The 17,634-nt window shown below is 34.0% G+C and overlaps 1 protein-coding gene across 1 annotated transcript in view; it reads right to left on the bottom strand.

The window, feature by feature from the left end:
• The window catches only part of LOC138712460 (partner of bursicon-like), a 31,402-nt gene extending 16,243 nt beyond the window's left edge, over positions 1–15,159 (bottom strand). Inside the window, exons 1-4 of the mRNA XM_069844290.1 lie at positions 15,037–15,159; positions 13,123–13,259; positions 11,060–11,184; positions 9,032–9,185 (exon numbers count right to left, since the gene is read on the bottom strand). Of these exons, the coding sequence (XP_069700391.1) occupies positions 9,032–9,185; positions 11,060–11,184; positions 13,123–13,258 (415 nt within the window). The 5' untranslated portion in view covers position 13,259; positions 15,037–15,159. The remainder of the gene's footprint in view (positions 1–9,031; positions 9,186–11,059; positions 11,185–13,122; positions 13,260–15,036) is intronic.
• Between the last annotated feature and the right edge of the window lie 2,475 nt (positions 15,160–17,634).

The raw sequence follows: 17,634 nt of genomic DNA, 5'->3' as shown, positions 1-17,634 counted from the left end.
TAATTTGCTAATTCATTAAAATATGGCCTACTGAGCTAGGTTTATACTCTTGTTGCATACAAAAAATATTAGTCCTAAAATTCTTTTAGCACTGATCTCTCATAATGTCACGTTCAAATGCCATCAAGTCTTCCTCAGTCCATCTTATTAAAAGAGCTTACCATTGTCGCTCTAATTCATTAATGTCTAAATTATGTTATTGTAAAGCATACTAAATTAATAAATTTATTTTTTCTACGATATTGTGTGAAGTGAGTCTTTTCAACACCAGTGCGTGAAGTGAGCATAGTATGCTTAGGTATACTTACTTACTTACAAATGGCTTTTAAGGAACCTGAAGGTTCATTGCCACCCTCACATAAGCCCACCAGCGGTCCCTATCCTGTGCAAGATTAATCCAGTCTCTATCATCATACCCCACCTCCCTCAAATCCATTTTAATATTATCCTCCCATCTACGTCTCGGCCTCCCTAAAGGTCTTTTTCCCTCTGGTCTCCCAACTAACACTCTATATGCATTTCTGGATTCGCCCATACGTGCTACATGCCCTGCCCATCTCAAACGTCTGGATTTAATGTTCCTAATTATGTCAGGTGAAGAATACAATGCGTGCAGTTCTGTGTTGTGTAACTTTCTCCATTCTCCTGAAACTTCATCCCGCTTAGCCCCAAATATTTTCCTTAGCACCTTATTCTCAAACACCCTGAACCTATGTTCCTCTCTCAGAGTGAGAGTCCAAGTTTCACAACCATACAGAAGAACCGGTAATATAACTGTTTTATAAATTCTAACTTTCAGATTTTTGGACAGCAGACTGGATGATAAGAGCTTCTCAACCGAATAATAACACGCATTTCCCATATTTATTCTGCGTTTCATTTCCTCCCGAGTGTCATTTATATTTGTTACTGTTGCTCCAAGATATTTGAATTTTTTCACCTCTTCGAAGGATAAATCTCCAATTTTTATATTTCCATTTCGTACAATATTCTGGTCACGAGACATAATCATATACTTTGTCTTTTCGGGATTTACTTCCAAACCGATCGCTCTACTTGCTTCAAGTAAAATTTCCGTGTTTTCCCTAATCGTTTGTGTATTTTCTCCTAACATATTCACGTCATCCGCATAGACAAGAAGCTGATGTTACCCGTTCAATTCCAAACCCTGCCTGTTATCCTGAACTTTCCTAATGGCATATTCTAAAGCGAAGTTAAAAAGTAAAGGTGATAGTGCATCTCCCTGCTTTAGCCCGCAGTGAATTGGAAAAGCATCAGATAGAAACTGACCTATACGGACTCTGCTGTATGTTTCACTGAGACACATTTTAATTAATCGAACTAGTTTCTTAGGTATGCATGAAGTAATAACACCAGTGCGTGAAATAAGCAAAGTGTGTGTGCCTCGTTTCTCAAACCTACTTTCCTGTCAAAATACTACCCACTTCACGAACTTGTATCATAAATTACTATTATGAATCATATCCTTCACTTTATAAATGATTTCGTTTTTATGGAGAAGCCTATGTATCATAATATATAAACATTCGTTAGTTAAACGAATACCTAACATGATTCACACCAAAATACTGACGCAAATACATATGGTGGAACATCTATATTTTCATAGTATATGATACCAGTAAAACAGTCTGTAAAAAATAGCAGTCATAGAGAAAACAAAAAGTAATTTTCTTCTATGGTATATATTTATTTTGTGAAAAGTCACAGCTATGCTTATTTGCTGAGCAGCCAGTACTCACTCATAATGAAGGGCCCCGAACCTTTAGATTTCGATCTATTTTATTCCTTGTTATTAAATTTAAACATTTTAAAACTTCTGTACGTTTCATATACAGTGGATCAAAGTATATGACTTTTATTGGACTTAGAAGTGACTTCACAGCCTAAATCTTGCCTTTATCGAAGGGATGAAATATTTTAATTTTACTGTATTTGACCTAAAAGTGATGTCGAAACCTAAATTTTCCACCATTGCCTTTGAAGTCTTTCCTCTCTCCCTCACATTTTGTTGGTTATTTTTCTAAACTGCAAAGCTGTCAATGCCATTTTCTGGAAAGCCTGTTCTGTTATAGTTTGAAAAAGTCAACATTTAATTTTATTGGTTCATTTAAGAGATAGTGCCTTGTAACACTTCATGTGGGCATTCGAAATTTCAAATTCCCATTACACCTTAAGATTCTTATTCTAGAGGAAAAATGTTTTAGATGAAAGTTGCTTAACTTTTTGGAGTGTGGGGGAGGGGGGAATCAGAAGGTCCTAAATTTATAGCATCGTTTTACCTGAAATTGTGAAGTTCCTCCCCAATGGTCCAGGAAAGGACAACTGGAAAGTTTCCAATGTCATTTTATGGAATGTCCCTTTCCATTGAAAAGTTTGGAAAAATTAGCATTTAGTTTTATTGATCCATTTAAGAGATATTGGCTTGTAAGACTTTCCCTGTTGTTACTGACTACTTTTATTGAAGTAGGTATGATAACAAGCGTTTCGTTAAATTATTACTAAAAACTGTTACATTTTGATAATTAACATTATTAGAAATTGACATTCATGAACGTAGCATATACCTTATTGGTATACGCCCTACTTTGTTTTTGTAGATGATTTGATGAAAAAAAGGCTAAAATTCTATTTTGAACTCAGTTTATAACTGCAAAGGACCTAGAAAATAATGGTAGGTACTCGTGTTGTAAAATGACTCAAGAATACTTTGTATAAGGTATGAGTTATAGTAACGACAGTAACCATTCTCTGATATACCAGTAACGGAAATAATTACAACAAAAAAAGAAAAAAAATTCAACTGATATGTTGTTCATAGCTCAGCTCTTTGCTTCTGGGAGGAGGCATGCATGGTAGAGGAAGAGTTACCGATAAGGGTGTACGTTTTTGGGTTAAGTAAAAGTATAGCTTTAACCCCTGGTCACATATATATGTTAAAAATGGTAACATGTAGAAGAGAACAACCACTAGTATTGCCACTGTTGATTAGTAATGACCGCTAGATGGAAGTACAGTAGCTCCATGCAATTCAAATGGAAATTATAACGTGACTTCTTCTACTGTCACTAGATGGCAGCATAATGAAATTGATAAAAGTGGTTGCCTTCAAAGCCCATAAGAGTGATCAATCTGTTATATGTGATCTGGGCTTTAACCAAACAATAGGTTAGTTCACAGTAACTTATCATTACACTAAGTAACTGTATGTTCTTAGTTTTCACAAAGTCTTTGCATAATGCAATCTGCATTAGTGAAATATAATTTTAATATTTTAACACTTACTAGTCTTCATTTGAGATGAATTACATGATGACAACAAATATTATGTTAGTGAATTCTATGAGTATTTATTACGGCAACACTAATATACAAATACAGTGGTAGATTTTATCATGTTTGACAAATTGAACATTTCCGAAAGGTACAAAATGTAATAGTGAATTGTTACAGAACTAAACAAAAAATAAGTATCTGAAAAGAGGACAATGGTATCAGATTTTTACAATTTTCAATATTTTACAATAATTGCCATTCCAGGTCTTAACAAACTAGGAAGTGAAATGAATTATTGTTAAATTATTTTCAGTTTCATTTAATATGACATAAAATAAGTTTTTGTTTTGTAAAATATGTATCTGTATACTAGCACACTATTCCACATTCCAAGCACCATGACAAGTGTGCTTTCAGTATATTCGTGTACTGGTACCAGTATTACAAATACAGAGACCGGTAGTGTCTCAGAAATAATGTTGGTTTTGGAGCAAAATTTTAGTTGGAGTTCGTTGTGACAAGAAATTAATCGAATCTTCAAAGTAAACGCCGTTAGATTCCATGGTCTTGAGCCACCTTTCAGTGGAGATTTGTTACACCCGTGTTGGTACCAGCTCCTGGTTTTTGATGAGAAGAATTCAGTGATACCCATTTTAATGGCTTCTAAATTTTGGAAATTTATTTAATTTAGGAAGTGGATCATGGATCGAAACAGATGGTAATCCGAAGGCGCAAGATCAAGGCTATTTACCAGGCGTGATACCAGTTCGATTTTTTCCATGGTTGTTTTATTTATTATTTATTTATTTAAGGACATAAGCCCTGTTCGTTGGTTCAGAATCTCACATTGTCCTGCTGCAAGATAATTCTATTTCAATTAAATAATGCCGAAAACCTCTCTCCCAAAACTTCATGAACTCGTTCCAGCTGTTGAGAATAAAGATTCACATCGACTGCACATTCGTTTGGAACAAACTACCTTCAAAATTCCACCAAATACATTACGTAATTTTGGGACCGAACCGATTTTATTTAACGATGACTTTGGCAGACTGACGGAGGTTGAGCCACTGTTTTAAAGTGTCAGGATTGCGGTAATATACCCATTTTTCATCATATGTGACAATTCTCCTGATAGATCTGTCATCCATGGGATTAGCAACAAGCTGATGACATATCCACTCTACGTTGAGCCTCTTCAGGTGTCTTCATGAGGTACAGATCTACAACTTCTATATGATTTTATAAGCATCTTAATGTAGCAATGTATTGTATCTTTTAAAACACCGAGTTATACTGACAACCTTCGAGTACTTTTCTGCTCCGAAGTTGTGGTTTTACCTTCCTATGATTTGTTAACAGAGGTAGTTTCAAAGTTCAAAACATTTGTTTTTAAGCATAGGTATTTGTCGCACTGGAAACATTGAAGGAAAGTGTCGTATTATGAAAAGTAGGCATTTATCAGATCTTTTTATGTTTACAGTGAAACCTCTCATTTACGGACATGGAAGGGACGTAACAATCTGTCCCCATCTGGGAGGTGTCCTTTATTGGGAGGGAGGCTCCCCAATCTAACAGTAAATTTATAATATGCATTATGTATCCCTTCACTCTTTAAATGAAGTGTATTACTGTAGTTTAATTCTAAAAAATGTCTACTGTACTACAGTAAATTCTTTGCAACTTTGAACTATACTGTAGATAAGACCGAAAAAGGAAAATACAGTACTGTGCCATGCAATTTTAGTCTAGGTCTGCAGTTATGCAGTACTGTAATTTACAGTTTTCAACTTAACCTTTACGTTCAGGTTCCATGTCTCTCGAAACAGTAGCCTACAACTGATTGACGTGAAGAGAATAATCCTACTAACCCAATCATATGTGGACTACAATTTCATGATCGCGGAAACTTGGACCCATCAGACAGGTTAAATTTTATGATTTTGTTTATCCACCCTCTTTCAGCTTATAACAAGGGGTAGCCGGGTGGGCTAGTGGTAGCCTACGAGACCCTTCTTGTCTTCTTTCATGTTAAATAATTTCTGTACAGTTCTCAAAACTAAATTCTCCATTTTTGTAATATATTAGGTCTTGAAATCCAAGTTCTGTCCAGAGTCAGGAGGTAAAGCAAGCTGTCCATGTCCGTGTCTGAGAGTGTTCGTAAACGAGAGTTAAATTTATCATTATTTCTATATTATTTCAGTTGGGACATAAAAATCTGTCCATATATGAGGAGTGTCCGTATCTTGGGGGTGTCCGTAAGGAGAGGTTTCACTGTATTGCATTGATAGGTGGTGTGATGTGGTAGGATGGTTAAGGTATTTATATTGCATGAATGTGTTTTTTTTTAATAGATTCATTGGACAGCCGTGGGTGTTAAAAAGAATTTATTGTGTTAATGTGCAGACTGCTTTGTTTCAGAATATGTTTCACAAGTGAATAGACTTTTGTAAGATTCAGGCGTAATGACAGAGCTGAGAACACGGACATTGTATTACTATCTTAATATTGCATACTATATTGGGGGAAATCTACATACTTAGACTTCAACAAATAAAATTTGATAACACAATCTCAAGGGAAAAAATGGAACTCTCTGCATCAAAATCCACAGTTAATTCCCGATTTACCACGAAAATCGTCTGTAGCTGCATTTAGATTGGCAACAGGCCATGATTGTTTGGCCAAATACCTGCATAGAATTGGAATATATCCGTCCCCTAATTGCCCATTGTGCAACTCAAACCAAGAAATGGATTCGGAACACCTCAAAATCTGTGCTTCAGTAGCTGGTTATGATAATATCTTTGAAAAATATTGGAGTGCAAGAGGTCAAATGACTTTATTGTCAAACGCCTGGCATTAGAAAACAACATATTGGGGAAAATAGCAATAGATTTTTAAAATGTCCTTCGTAACAATGTTAGAAAGATAAAAACTGGAAATCCAATTTAACGATATTTTTGTTAGAGCTGCCAGCAATATTTATTGTATATTTCATTCTTTCAACTTTACATTACCATGCAGTTTAATTAATTTTAATTTCCAGTGGCAGAATACATTAAACAAAATTGCACCGACGTCAAAAGAACTGTAAATGTCAACGTGACGGTAACTAGTTTATTTCAATTTTTATAGCTTATAAACAAAATATTAAAACATTACTGGTATCATAGCTCGCACTAATAATTTCTATATATTTTTAAACTGACAATCCTTTATTGGGAAGGATTTTCCATATATTTTACTGCTTTATAATTTGTAAGGTTATTTTTAATTTTGTTTGCACACATTTCTGTTTAATCTGTAGCCCTATAATCGGAAATTAGATTAAGATCTAGAAATAAGATTGACGAAGCCATGATTTGTAAAAATCTTTTTGGTGAATAAATTACTATTACTGTTTTAATTCTATAGTATTAAAATTTATTAAACACTAGCCATACCCGTGCGCTCCGCTGAACCTGTTAGAAATAAATATAAAGTAATTACATAATTAAAATAGGGCGTTTGATCCAGGGAACATTCGTGTTTGATAGAAGGATAAATCGTTTAATATGTTAAGGATGTTTGAGAATAAGGTGCTTAGGAAAATATTTGGGGCTAAGCGGGATGAAGTTACAGGAGAATGGAGAAAGTTACACAACACAGAACTGCACGCATTGTATTCTTCACCTGACATAATTAGGAACTTAAAATCCAGACGTTTGAGATGGGCAGGGCATGTAGCACGTATGGGCGAATCCAGAAATGCATATAGAGTGTTAGTTGAGAGACTGGAGGGAAAAAGACCTTTAGGGAGGCCGATACGTAGATGGGAGGATAATATTAAAATGGATTTGAGGGAGGTGGGGTATGATGATAGAGACTGGATTAATCTTGCACAGGATAGGGACCGCTGGCGGGCTTATGTGAGGGCGGCAATGAATCTTCGGGTTCCTTAAAAGCCATTTGTAAGTAAGTAAGTAAGTTTAAATTGTATTTAAATAATTCAAATGCGGTCATTTTGGTCCAGAGAGCACTCAGAAGTTACTGCAATAACATTATAGCATTATGTCCATCTAGAGAAACTACACTTTCCAATGGTGAAATAATAATTAATTATACAAATCGGTTAGCTTTCGATATTACTTCATACAAACACAGAAACATTCTCTGTAGGCTATGTTTCATAGCTTTCGATTGTTGTTGTCCAAGGCTCCTTATAGACGTACCGTAGTCATTTGTTTTCATTTCATTACACTGCCTTAGATGGCATTGTATTTTAATTTTAAAACTCATTTATTTCATTAAATATCAGTCCTATCAAAATTTTGCAAGGAATAAAACTTATCGGAAATCATTTTTAAAGAAACTTTTGTTATGTAACATATTTCACAATAATCAATAATAAGCGAGATATTTCGATTTATTTAAATTCAGGCCCCCTTATAACTCCCCTTTTAAATAATGTATTTTGAATGTCATATAGCCTAAAATCTAAGTTACAGCGAACTTAATGTATATTCCAATTTTCATATAAATCGGTTCAGCCATTATCGCGTGAAAAGGTAACATACATCCAGACAGACAGATATACTGTACATACAAACAAAAATTTCAAAAATGTGATTTTCGGTTTCAGGGTAGTTAGTTATATATGTTAGGACCAATTATTTTTGAAAAATCGAAAATTACCAGAAAAATTTCGGCTACAGATTTATTATTAGTATACTGGAAGGTCCGAGGTTCGATCCCAGGTGGTGACAGGATTTTTTCTCGTTGCCAAACTTTCAGAACGGCCCCGAGGTTCACTCAGCCTCCTATAAAATTGAGTACCGGGTCTTTCCCGGGGGTAAAAGGCGGTCAGAGCGTGGTGCCGACCACACCACCTCATACTAGTGCCGAGGTCATGGAAAGCATGGGGCTCTACCTCCATGCCCCCCAAGTGCCTTCATGGCATGTTACGGGGATACCTTTTTACCTTTATAGATATACCATAGCTACGGATTTGAAAATAGCCTGTTATTCCATTGCATCTATGTGCAAATATGTACCTACTCTTCTGAAATATAAGGATAATGTATTAATTAATGTCTGTTAGTTCTTGACCTTCTTTGGATTATACTGTTTTCTGGCGCAGTACTTCATCTTCATTCATTTACATAACATGTGCAGGATTCAGAATAATGGTAGATGGAATAAAATATTAGTAGACAGTATATGTAGTGAAGGGTTACTTTTTACCAGTTGTATTTGAATAATATTTAGTTAACATTTTCTTTTCTCTGATAATTCAATTTTTTTACATAAAATGTATCAATCCTTTGTTGAAATATACATAGGTACGGGTACTATGAAAAAAAGTGAAAGGAAATATTTGATGTTCTTAACATAGTAAGGAATGACACATGGTAAAACAATTTAACAAGTCAAAATTATATTTATTTTTATAATCAGAATCGAAGCTTGATCCTTTACAAGACATTTTTCACTATAAAGAAGCTTCATATAAGTGGTGATAAACATTATGGTAAAGAATTTGATACAGTTGTGAATGCCTAGTGGAGAGGTATATCAAGAAGTCAAACATAGAAGAAATGGGGAGAGCATCATTTGATATTATATACCCGGTGCTTTAATAACAGACAGTCTTACTGGCTCATCTTCTTCTCATTGTTGTTGCCCTACACATCGTAATAGTCTTAGTAAGCAATTAGTTTCTGTCAGTCGTTTGCTTAACGTGAGAAGTCACCACATTTGAAGCATTTACAGTCAGCTGGCTCTCTAATCTTAACCTCCATCGAGGCCTGTCCTTCCTGTGTGAGCCTTATTCCATCTGGATCGTAGCAGTGAGTCAGTGAGATGGTGCGCTCTCTCAGGAAACTTTCACGGCAGCAGTAACATTCCTGCAAATCATGAAAACCTGTTAACATTCCAAAATCCAAAATTTACTTACTGTACTCATGACATACAAAGAAAAGTGTCCATTAAGAATTCTTGATTACAAAACTTTAAACTTTCGCTATATTTTGTGCACCATAGTAGAATTCTATACATGGGATTTTAGGAAATAGACTGTACAAAGCTGTCTGTTCGTATCATGACGTACACTTTGTTTATATACTCATAATCATATAATGCAATACCGGTAGCTATTTACTTCCCTTACTTTTAATATGAAACTTAGGCTATACTTCAATTACGATATGAAAACTTTCAATAGAGGTCATAGTTTTGAGGAAGAGAGAATATTTCTTTCAAAATTATCTTAAATGAGAAACTAAAAGTAAGAAACATTCAAAGTATACTGTACCCTGAATTTACGAATAAGTAGGTTTACGTAGGAATTGTAATGTATGTTTTTGTTGTTAAAACTTCGTTTACTATCACCAGGCATAGAACAAAATGTACAGTCCAAGGCGATCATTAGGCCTTTTTTTTTGCGTTAAAGACGAGTATTTTCCCTGTACCAAAAATTGTATGGTACTACAGGTCTGTGAATAAAAGACGAGTATTTCCCCTTGACCAAAAATACAATACAAATGGTGCAAAAATTAATATTTTACAGTGGACCAAAATAAAAATGGAGTATTTTCTCCTCGATATCCTGTAAGGTTGGTTAGTAGGTAATTTTACGATGCTTTATCAACAGCTTAAGTTATTTAGCGTCTGAATGAGATGAAGGTGATAATGCTGGTGAAATGAGTCTGGGGTCCAGCACCGAATATTACCCAGCATTTGCTCATATTGGGTTGAGGGAAAACCCCGAAAAAACCTCAATCAGGTAACTTGCCCCGACCGGGAATCGAACCCGGGCCACCTGGTTTCGCGGCCAGACACTCTAACCGTTACTCCACAGGGATATCCTGTAATTGCGGCTGGTAAACTACACTTCCGAAGGCTATTATGCTAGTTACTTCAGAGCAAAAATGGCATACTTATGTTCATTTGCTTCTTTTGTTGGAGACAAGATAATCGAAGTGTAGCCTTTTAGAACTTAGAACTCAAATATTTGTGTAATTCCTTATTAATTTGTGTATGCATTCTTAGATACGAAACATTTGTAGCGTAACTGAACAAAATTAACTTCATTCTAAGTTGTATTCAGAAACCGTTGCCTCACATCAATAGTGAAATTACTTTCATACTTTAAACTAGTCATTATTGTGGCCTCTGAGCAGTTTATTTTCTTTCTCGAGACATTGGTTAAAAAAAAAACATTTATTGGGGAACAGATAGGTACATAACATGGAAATTTAGAATAATTTTATAGTGAAACAATATAATTGGTGTAGATTGGTATGACGGTTATTTAAATAAGCTTTATCAACTGCTAGATTATTTAACATCGATGGAAATGGTAATAGTGAAATGGTATTTGGTGAGTTGAGGTCGGGGATTCACCAGGTGATTGCCTGCACTTCCTAATGCAGGTCTGGATCAACAGGCAAATGCGCCTTTTGCCTGAGCTATGCCAGTTTTAGGTACCGGTACTTAGATTGGTAATATAAAATAAAATTAATCACTGATGAACTTACGTGTAGTTAGTTGAACAAAATAATAACTACTTCACTGTGTTAATATTATAAATTTTGGTCTTATGTTACCCAAATTACTAGTTTCAATGTTGTTTGCATCATCAGGATTTAGAGGATGACGCAAACAACATCGAAACTAGTCAATCAGGTATGATGTTAACACAATGAAGTAGTTATTATTTGTTCAAATAACTAAACAATAAAATTAATGTCATATAATATTTACGTTGGTTACCGGTTACCTTTAAGAATCCTGTTGGAGTGATTACACTAGGCTGGACTTGAGAAGTGCATGCTCCTTCACACTTATTAACGCTAACATCACTGTTGCAGGTTCGTTGTAGGCGTCCAAGATCATCAAATTCCTCTGTGAAATGGAAAAAAAAAAAAAAAATTCTTTGTGTATAAAGTTCTTCAATATGTTGATTTTGATATTGCCTGTGTATATATTTAAACACCTTTGTACATTATGAACAATATGTTATCCAAATAATGTTGCAGAACTTTTTAATTTGCAAAAATACTTGGAACATGTACGCATTGATAAGTCTTGCATTAATCAGTTGTTCTACATTCATATAGGTACCGGTTTTAAAAATACCGGTAGTTATTCTGTGGATTATTTACATTATTGTGGAGTCAAATTATCCTGTTTAACATTTACGTCCCGGAAACCTATTGTCCTCACTTAGGCTAAAGAACTATATTATAATACCGGGTGAATGAGACGAAATGCCGTGCCAAAGCTGAGGAAAACTAGTCGCTGGAGTGCCACTACCTGCTCCCGAGTTTATGGTGCTGTTATTCTCGGACTAGATCCTGCGCAAAGTACATATGGATGCATATTTACTATGTATTGAGCTTCGTGGCTGTATATACTAGACTGTGCTACTACTAAGTAAAAAAGTATTCGTAACTTACTGGTACATCTCTTTTATCATTTCGGAAAAAAAAATTGTTTACCTTGTAATCCATATCGACGATATTATAGAATGTTTTATAATAGGTAAGTTATATGAGAATCATCCTGTAAAGCTTGTTGAAATTTGAGTTAAATTGTGTTTTGGAATCACATTGCTGAATGAGCCTCATTAAAGGGAGACTCCATTGACAATCATGAAAATTTTCCAAAAAATTTTACTGGCTATTTGACTTCTTTAGAATGTATATTTTCATACTCCCAAATGGATTTAGTTCAATTACGGTACGATTACAAATATGTTTAATTTATTTTTTTAAATTTAAGACTGTAAGGGAGTGTGGCATTTAAAGAGCTGTTAGAATAATATTTTCATCAAAGAATTCTATTTTACAAACTTCTGATTACAAATCTAGTAACTTTTTGTTCTAAAGTTGGCTTCCTGAAGTTACTAGATGAATGTAGAGGAGGAGAATTTTAAAAAGGGGAGCTAAAAGGGATGAAGTTACAGGAGAATGGAGAAAGTTACACAACTCAGAACTGCACGCATTGTATTCTTCACCTGACATAATTAGAATTCTAGGAACATTAAATCCAGATGTTTGAGATGAGCAGGGCATGTAGCACGTATGGCCGAATCCAGAAATGGATATAGAGTGTTAGTTGGGAGACCAGAGGGAAAAAGACCTTTGGTGAGGCCGAGTTGTAGATGGGAGGATAATATTAAAATGGATTTGAGGGAGGTAGGATTTGATGATAGAGACTGGATTAATCTTGCACAGGATAGGGACCGATGGCAGGCTTTTGTGAGAGTGGCAGTGAACCTGTGGGTTCCTTAAAAGCCATTTGAATGGAAAAAAATGAATGTGTTACATACTGTAAATATTCATTTTACTTTCAAATCCATTTTTCCGTAAGTTTATTTTTCAACTTTTTATGCCAAATATTAATCATCTGGATATGAGATAGCTGCATGTTTCTATGCATCTATTTTGTAAGAAATACTGCTAGTTTATTTTATTAATATTTTTTTCATGAATTATAGAAGAAATAACATTTCCAAAATTTAAAAAAAGTGAATAAATGAGATATTTTATAAAATGAATGCCTAGAAATGTTTCTCTGTCTTGTAAAAAAAAAAAAAAAAGGAAGCTTAAAAATTGAGATTTTCTACTAAAAACTTGGGTTTGAAAATATTTCTAAAGAAAATAGAAAAAAAAAATGAAAGAAATCAAAAGCCAAAAACATTTGGGAGTTCAAAATTTGGATTTTATTAGTCCTTCATATAGTAAATATGCTCTCAAAATTTGGTTGAAAAAAATGATTGGGAAAAAAGTTGCCATTTTTAGTGTGGTGTCCCCTTAACTGAACATTTACACTTTTTACCTTTGATAAGATGTAGCTCCGATGGTAATGTCTCACACGCCACTTCGTCATCTGGTCGCACTGCTGAAGGAACAGCCATCACCATGAAGACTAACGCAAACAGAAAGTGGGTCCAGCATGCTGCTACATTAACCATCCTAGAAAACATCCGATTATAATATCAGAGTAGAAAATTCACTTCTCTTTAATTTTGATAGTTTGTCTTACTACCTCCTCTGTCTTCATGATAATAAAGTTAGAGTCAGAATGATAAGAATTTTAAAACTAAGACATAAATATGAATAAATTAAGAGAATAAAATGAGCAGATAATCTTGTGATTGAATATTGATTTCACTTGTAAAAAGTCTGATATTTGAAATAGGTTCCATTAGTAAATTATTCACTTCTTTGTGCGTTAGATAATGATTAGTTTTTGTTACTTCTCTTTCATTGAATCAGTAATTGAAAATAACAATTGATTACGTATAGATAGTCAGTCCCTTTTACCTATGAGCATTTTGTACTACTTTCATTCCTATTCTTAGGTCTGCAGGTTCCCTTCATTCGTCGAAACATGTACAAAAAGAATAAGATCACTCAAAGACTATGCTAAAAGAAACTAGATCTAACTGACCTCTCATGTGGAATTTCTAATATTATTAAAATAATTCAGTTAATCCATTTACATTACGGTATAAATATAGGCAGCGAATCATTATGGGGCAAGGAAAGTAACTTACCGTATTGAATTCAAATAATTTGGCTATTTATAAAGTACATTTAAGCAAAATAAATATATACATATAAATAATAATAATAATAATAATAATAATAATAATAATAATAATATCCGATATGTTGTCTTATATCTGGAATTAAAAAATTTAACATGTGAGAATTTAAAAAAAATTTAGATTTCATGATTTCATTGCTTGATCTAAGAAAAAGCTAGTTGTTCACAGTTCGAAGTTTTATTGGCTTGGTTTCTCGTCGTCACTCAGTGCTGCACATTATGGTGACCATCAGATTTCTATTTTCCAGAAATTTATCTCTCTTTCTTATTAAACATTTTTCTGTTCTTTATTTAAAAAATACAATAATGAAGAATTTATGCTTACACTGCATTATTCCCAATCAACATCAACAATTTTTTATGCTATTCATGACGAGGTTCTTCTACGTGTACGAATTATCTCTTTTTTGTTTGAAATACTGTATTACATCTCTTAGGTGAAGTTCTACAATTGATGTTTATTCTTTTATTTTGTATGTTTTAATATTGTTGTAATTTAGATGTCAGGAATGAACTTAAACTTTATATTTAATATGGAGTTGTTAAACTAAAGTTTTGACAAATTTGATGGCTTTTATTTCGTTGTCTTAAAACGGGAAGATATAGTATAGTATAGTATAGTATAGTATAGTATAGTATAGTAGTATATTTTTAATAACAGAATTAACAGTGATAATGATTAACTATTATCAATGTTACATTACATTAGATTATGGAAGACAGAACCGGTATGATCTCGTTTTTTAATTTTGTGAAGTAAACTCTGATCGAACTCGAAATTTCCTTACTAAAAGTGAATTAGTGTTATTGTGATACTGTATTCTTAATTTCCTTTTCTTCTTTTTAAAAGCACGTGATTAGAAAATGTCTTTCATTATTCCTCGCATAAAGTGAGAAAAATACAATAGAAAAACATTTTGAAAGACAAGAAAATTAATATCGTTGTAGTGAAGTGTCCGAACATGTAACCAACAGAAATGCTGTGATACTCATTTATAGATGTGCTAAGTGTGAAAGTGACAACTAAGTCATCAACACTTGAAAATTCGTGTGTTGCTGTTTTGTGAACTGGAGAATCGAATATTTCATCGTCGGTTTCATAATAATATTCAATGATGCCAACAGAAGCGTATTACTTACCTTGTGGCAGAGTTTGCTGTGTTACTGTGGTGATGTCGGGTGCTGACTAGAACGGTAGTTGTGTGGACCCTGCCTCAAATACCACTGCTACTGCTTTGACTCCTCCCCCATGACCAAAGCGATCTGGTGGAGGGAGTGGTGGGGGTTGACACGTGGGTCTGTCTATAGATTCTACCTCGTGGATATGCTGTGGTTTTCTGGGTTTCAGGGTTTCCTGTTCACTTTGTTCATTTATTTAATACTTCTGACCATTTTACAAAGGAAACATAGAGAGCACAATTGAAAATTACGGTGATTTTTACGTTCATGAAATTAGCACAGTGTGAGAATATTGATTTCATGAAGAAAGCACATAAGATTCTCATATTGTGATGATTTCGTGCTTTCATTATGCATAAACATTTACACCAAACGAAGTTAGACTTTTGCAACAATGTAAATGTTGAAATGTTACTAAATGTGATTTGAATATTTCATGTGTTCAACGTGTAGCGAGATTTTTTTGCGTATTTCTGTGTCATAGCTACAGAGATATCCAAAGTTTCGAACCTACATATCAGGAAACATAGGTCAGAAGAATAGCTCTTAATAATGGATTCAACAGATAGGTTTTTCGTTTTTAGTCTCTCCCTGATGTTGTTGTTTAGTCAACTATCCGAAGACAGGTTTGAACCTCATAAGTGAAACCAATAAGGCATCACTCATGAAGAAACTAGCTAGGAGATAATGGAGTATGGTAGCCAGTTCCTTTCCCCCCTTTTCCCATGGTGTAGTACCGGTAGTCAATAAGTAACTCCAAAACATTACATCTCCCTATATTTGTGACATAGTGTAAATATCCAAAATATCTTGAACCACTGTAAAATATAATGCTTAAGTGAGTTCATACACTTAACGATACTTACTTACGGCTTTTAAGGAACCCAGAGGTTCATTGCTGCCCTCACATAAGTCCGCCATTGGTCCCTATCCTGAGCAACCAAGTCTCTGCAATCATATCCCACCTCCCTCAAATCCATTTTTATATTATCCTCCCATCTACGTCTCGGCCTTCCTAAAGGTCTTTTTCCCTCCGGTCTCCCAACTAACATTCTATATGCATTTCTGGATTCGCCCATGCTACATGCCCTGCTCATCTCGAACATCTAGATTTAATGTTCCTAATTATGTCAGGTGAAGAATGCAATGCATGCAGTTCTGTGTTGTGTAACTTTCTCCATTCTCCTGTAACTTCATCCCTCTTACCCCCAAATATTTTCCTAAGCACCTTATTCTCAAACACCCTTAACCTCTGTTCCTCTCTCAAAGTGAAAGTCCAAGTTTCACAACCATACAGAACAACCAGTAATATAACTACTGTTTTATAAATTCTAACTTTTAGGTTTTTTGAGAGCAGACTGAATGACTGAAGCTTCTCAACCGAATAATAACGCGCATTTCCCATATTTATTCTGCGTTTTATTACAATATCTGTGGAATTATTAAACACATCAGAAAAATTTCCTACATTATTAGAGCATTCCAAAGGTTTCTTTGATGAGCCCTTTGGCAGCCTAGAGGGAACTGAAAGAATAGTAGACCATGCATTCGTAACCAGTATTTCAAGCATAGGAACATTCATACACAACAAGTTTTATTTGCAGTTCAGAATTATGATTTGAAATTTATTTTTGAAAGTCAGATGATTAGGACTTTTTCATAAAAATACTGACATCTAAGAAATTTTCTAAAATAAATACGGACAGCAGAACAGACCTTCAAAATACGGACATGTCCTGCTAAATACGGACATTTTGTAACCTTACTAACTTTAATAAAATTCCATTCACTAGGCCTATCACAACTACAATCAGTCAGCATTTAGAAAATACCTCTATATGTACTTCATGTGGAAATGATGAATCTGAGAGAAATGACAAGCTTATTAAGACAGCAGTAAGTTACTTTATGATCTGAAATATGTTTATAACAAATTTCCACCTTTGTTCTTGAAACTGTGCTTAAGGAAGACGAGTTTTAAAATTTAGAAGATCCTGGAAAAGCAAAAAATGACACACACTTTTTCATTATGAGTGTTACGCATTTTGGAAAAATTAATTTCTCTTATCATGCTGAGAATGATATTACGGTTTATACTTCATTTTCTTGAAGTATTATTCAAAAGACATACGTAATTTACTATATATCCAGAAAGATTAACTTTAGTTTTGTGGATAATGCGAAGGTATTCATTATACTCTGTAAATTAAGATTTATGGTTTAAGTAAATGTAAATTCATGCAATTAATTTTGAACAAATCCACTTATAATAGCTATTCATGTACTGTAGTCATTTATAATAATACCGGTAATTTTTAATTTACGAACATCGGAATTTAAAAGCGATGTAAATTTTAAAATATCTTATATTATTGGTTTGTAATGTGATTCTAAAGCACATTACTTTTTTTTTTTTTTAGTTTAACTTTTGCAAGACTTTACCGGTACTAATATTAGTGACTTTCCACAAAAGTAAGAAAGATTTGCAACTAGTGACCAACAACCCTGTAAGAAAGATGTCACTAAATTTATAAATGCCAGCTATCTGATAGATTATGT

The sequence above is a fragment of the Periplaneta americana genome, chromosome 13 (genome assembly GCF_040183065.1).
Source record: "Periplaneta americana isolate PAMFEO1 chromosome 13, P.americana_PAMFEO1_priV1, whole genome shotgun sequence".
Classification (NCBI taxonomy): domain Eukaryota; kingdom Metazoa; phylum Arthropoda; class Insecta; order Blattodea; family Blattidae; genus Periplaneta; species Periplaneta americana.
The sequence above is the reverse complement of the archived record's forward strand: the minus strand, read 5'-3'. Positions and strand labels throughout refer to the sequence as shown.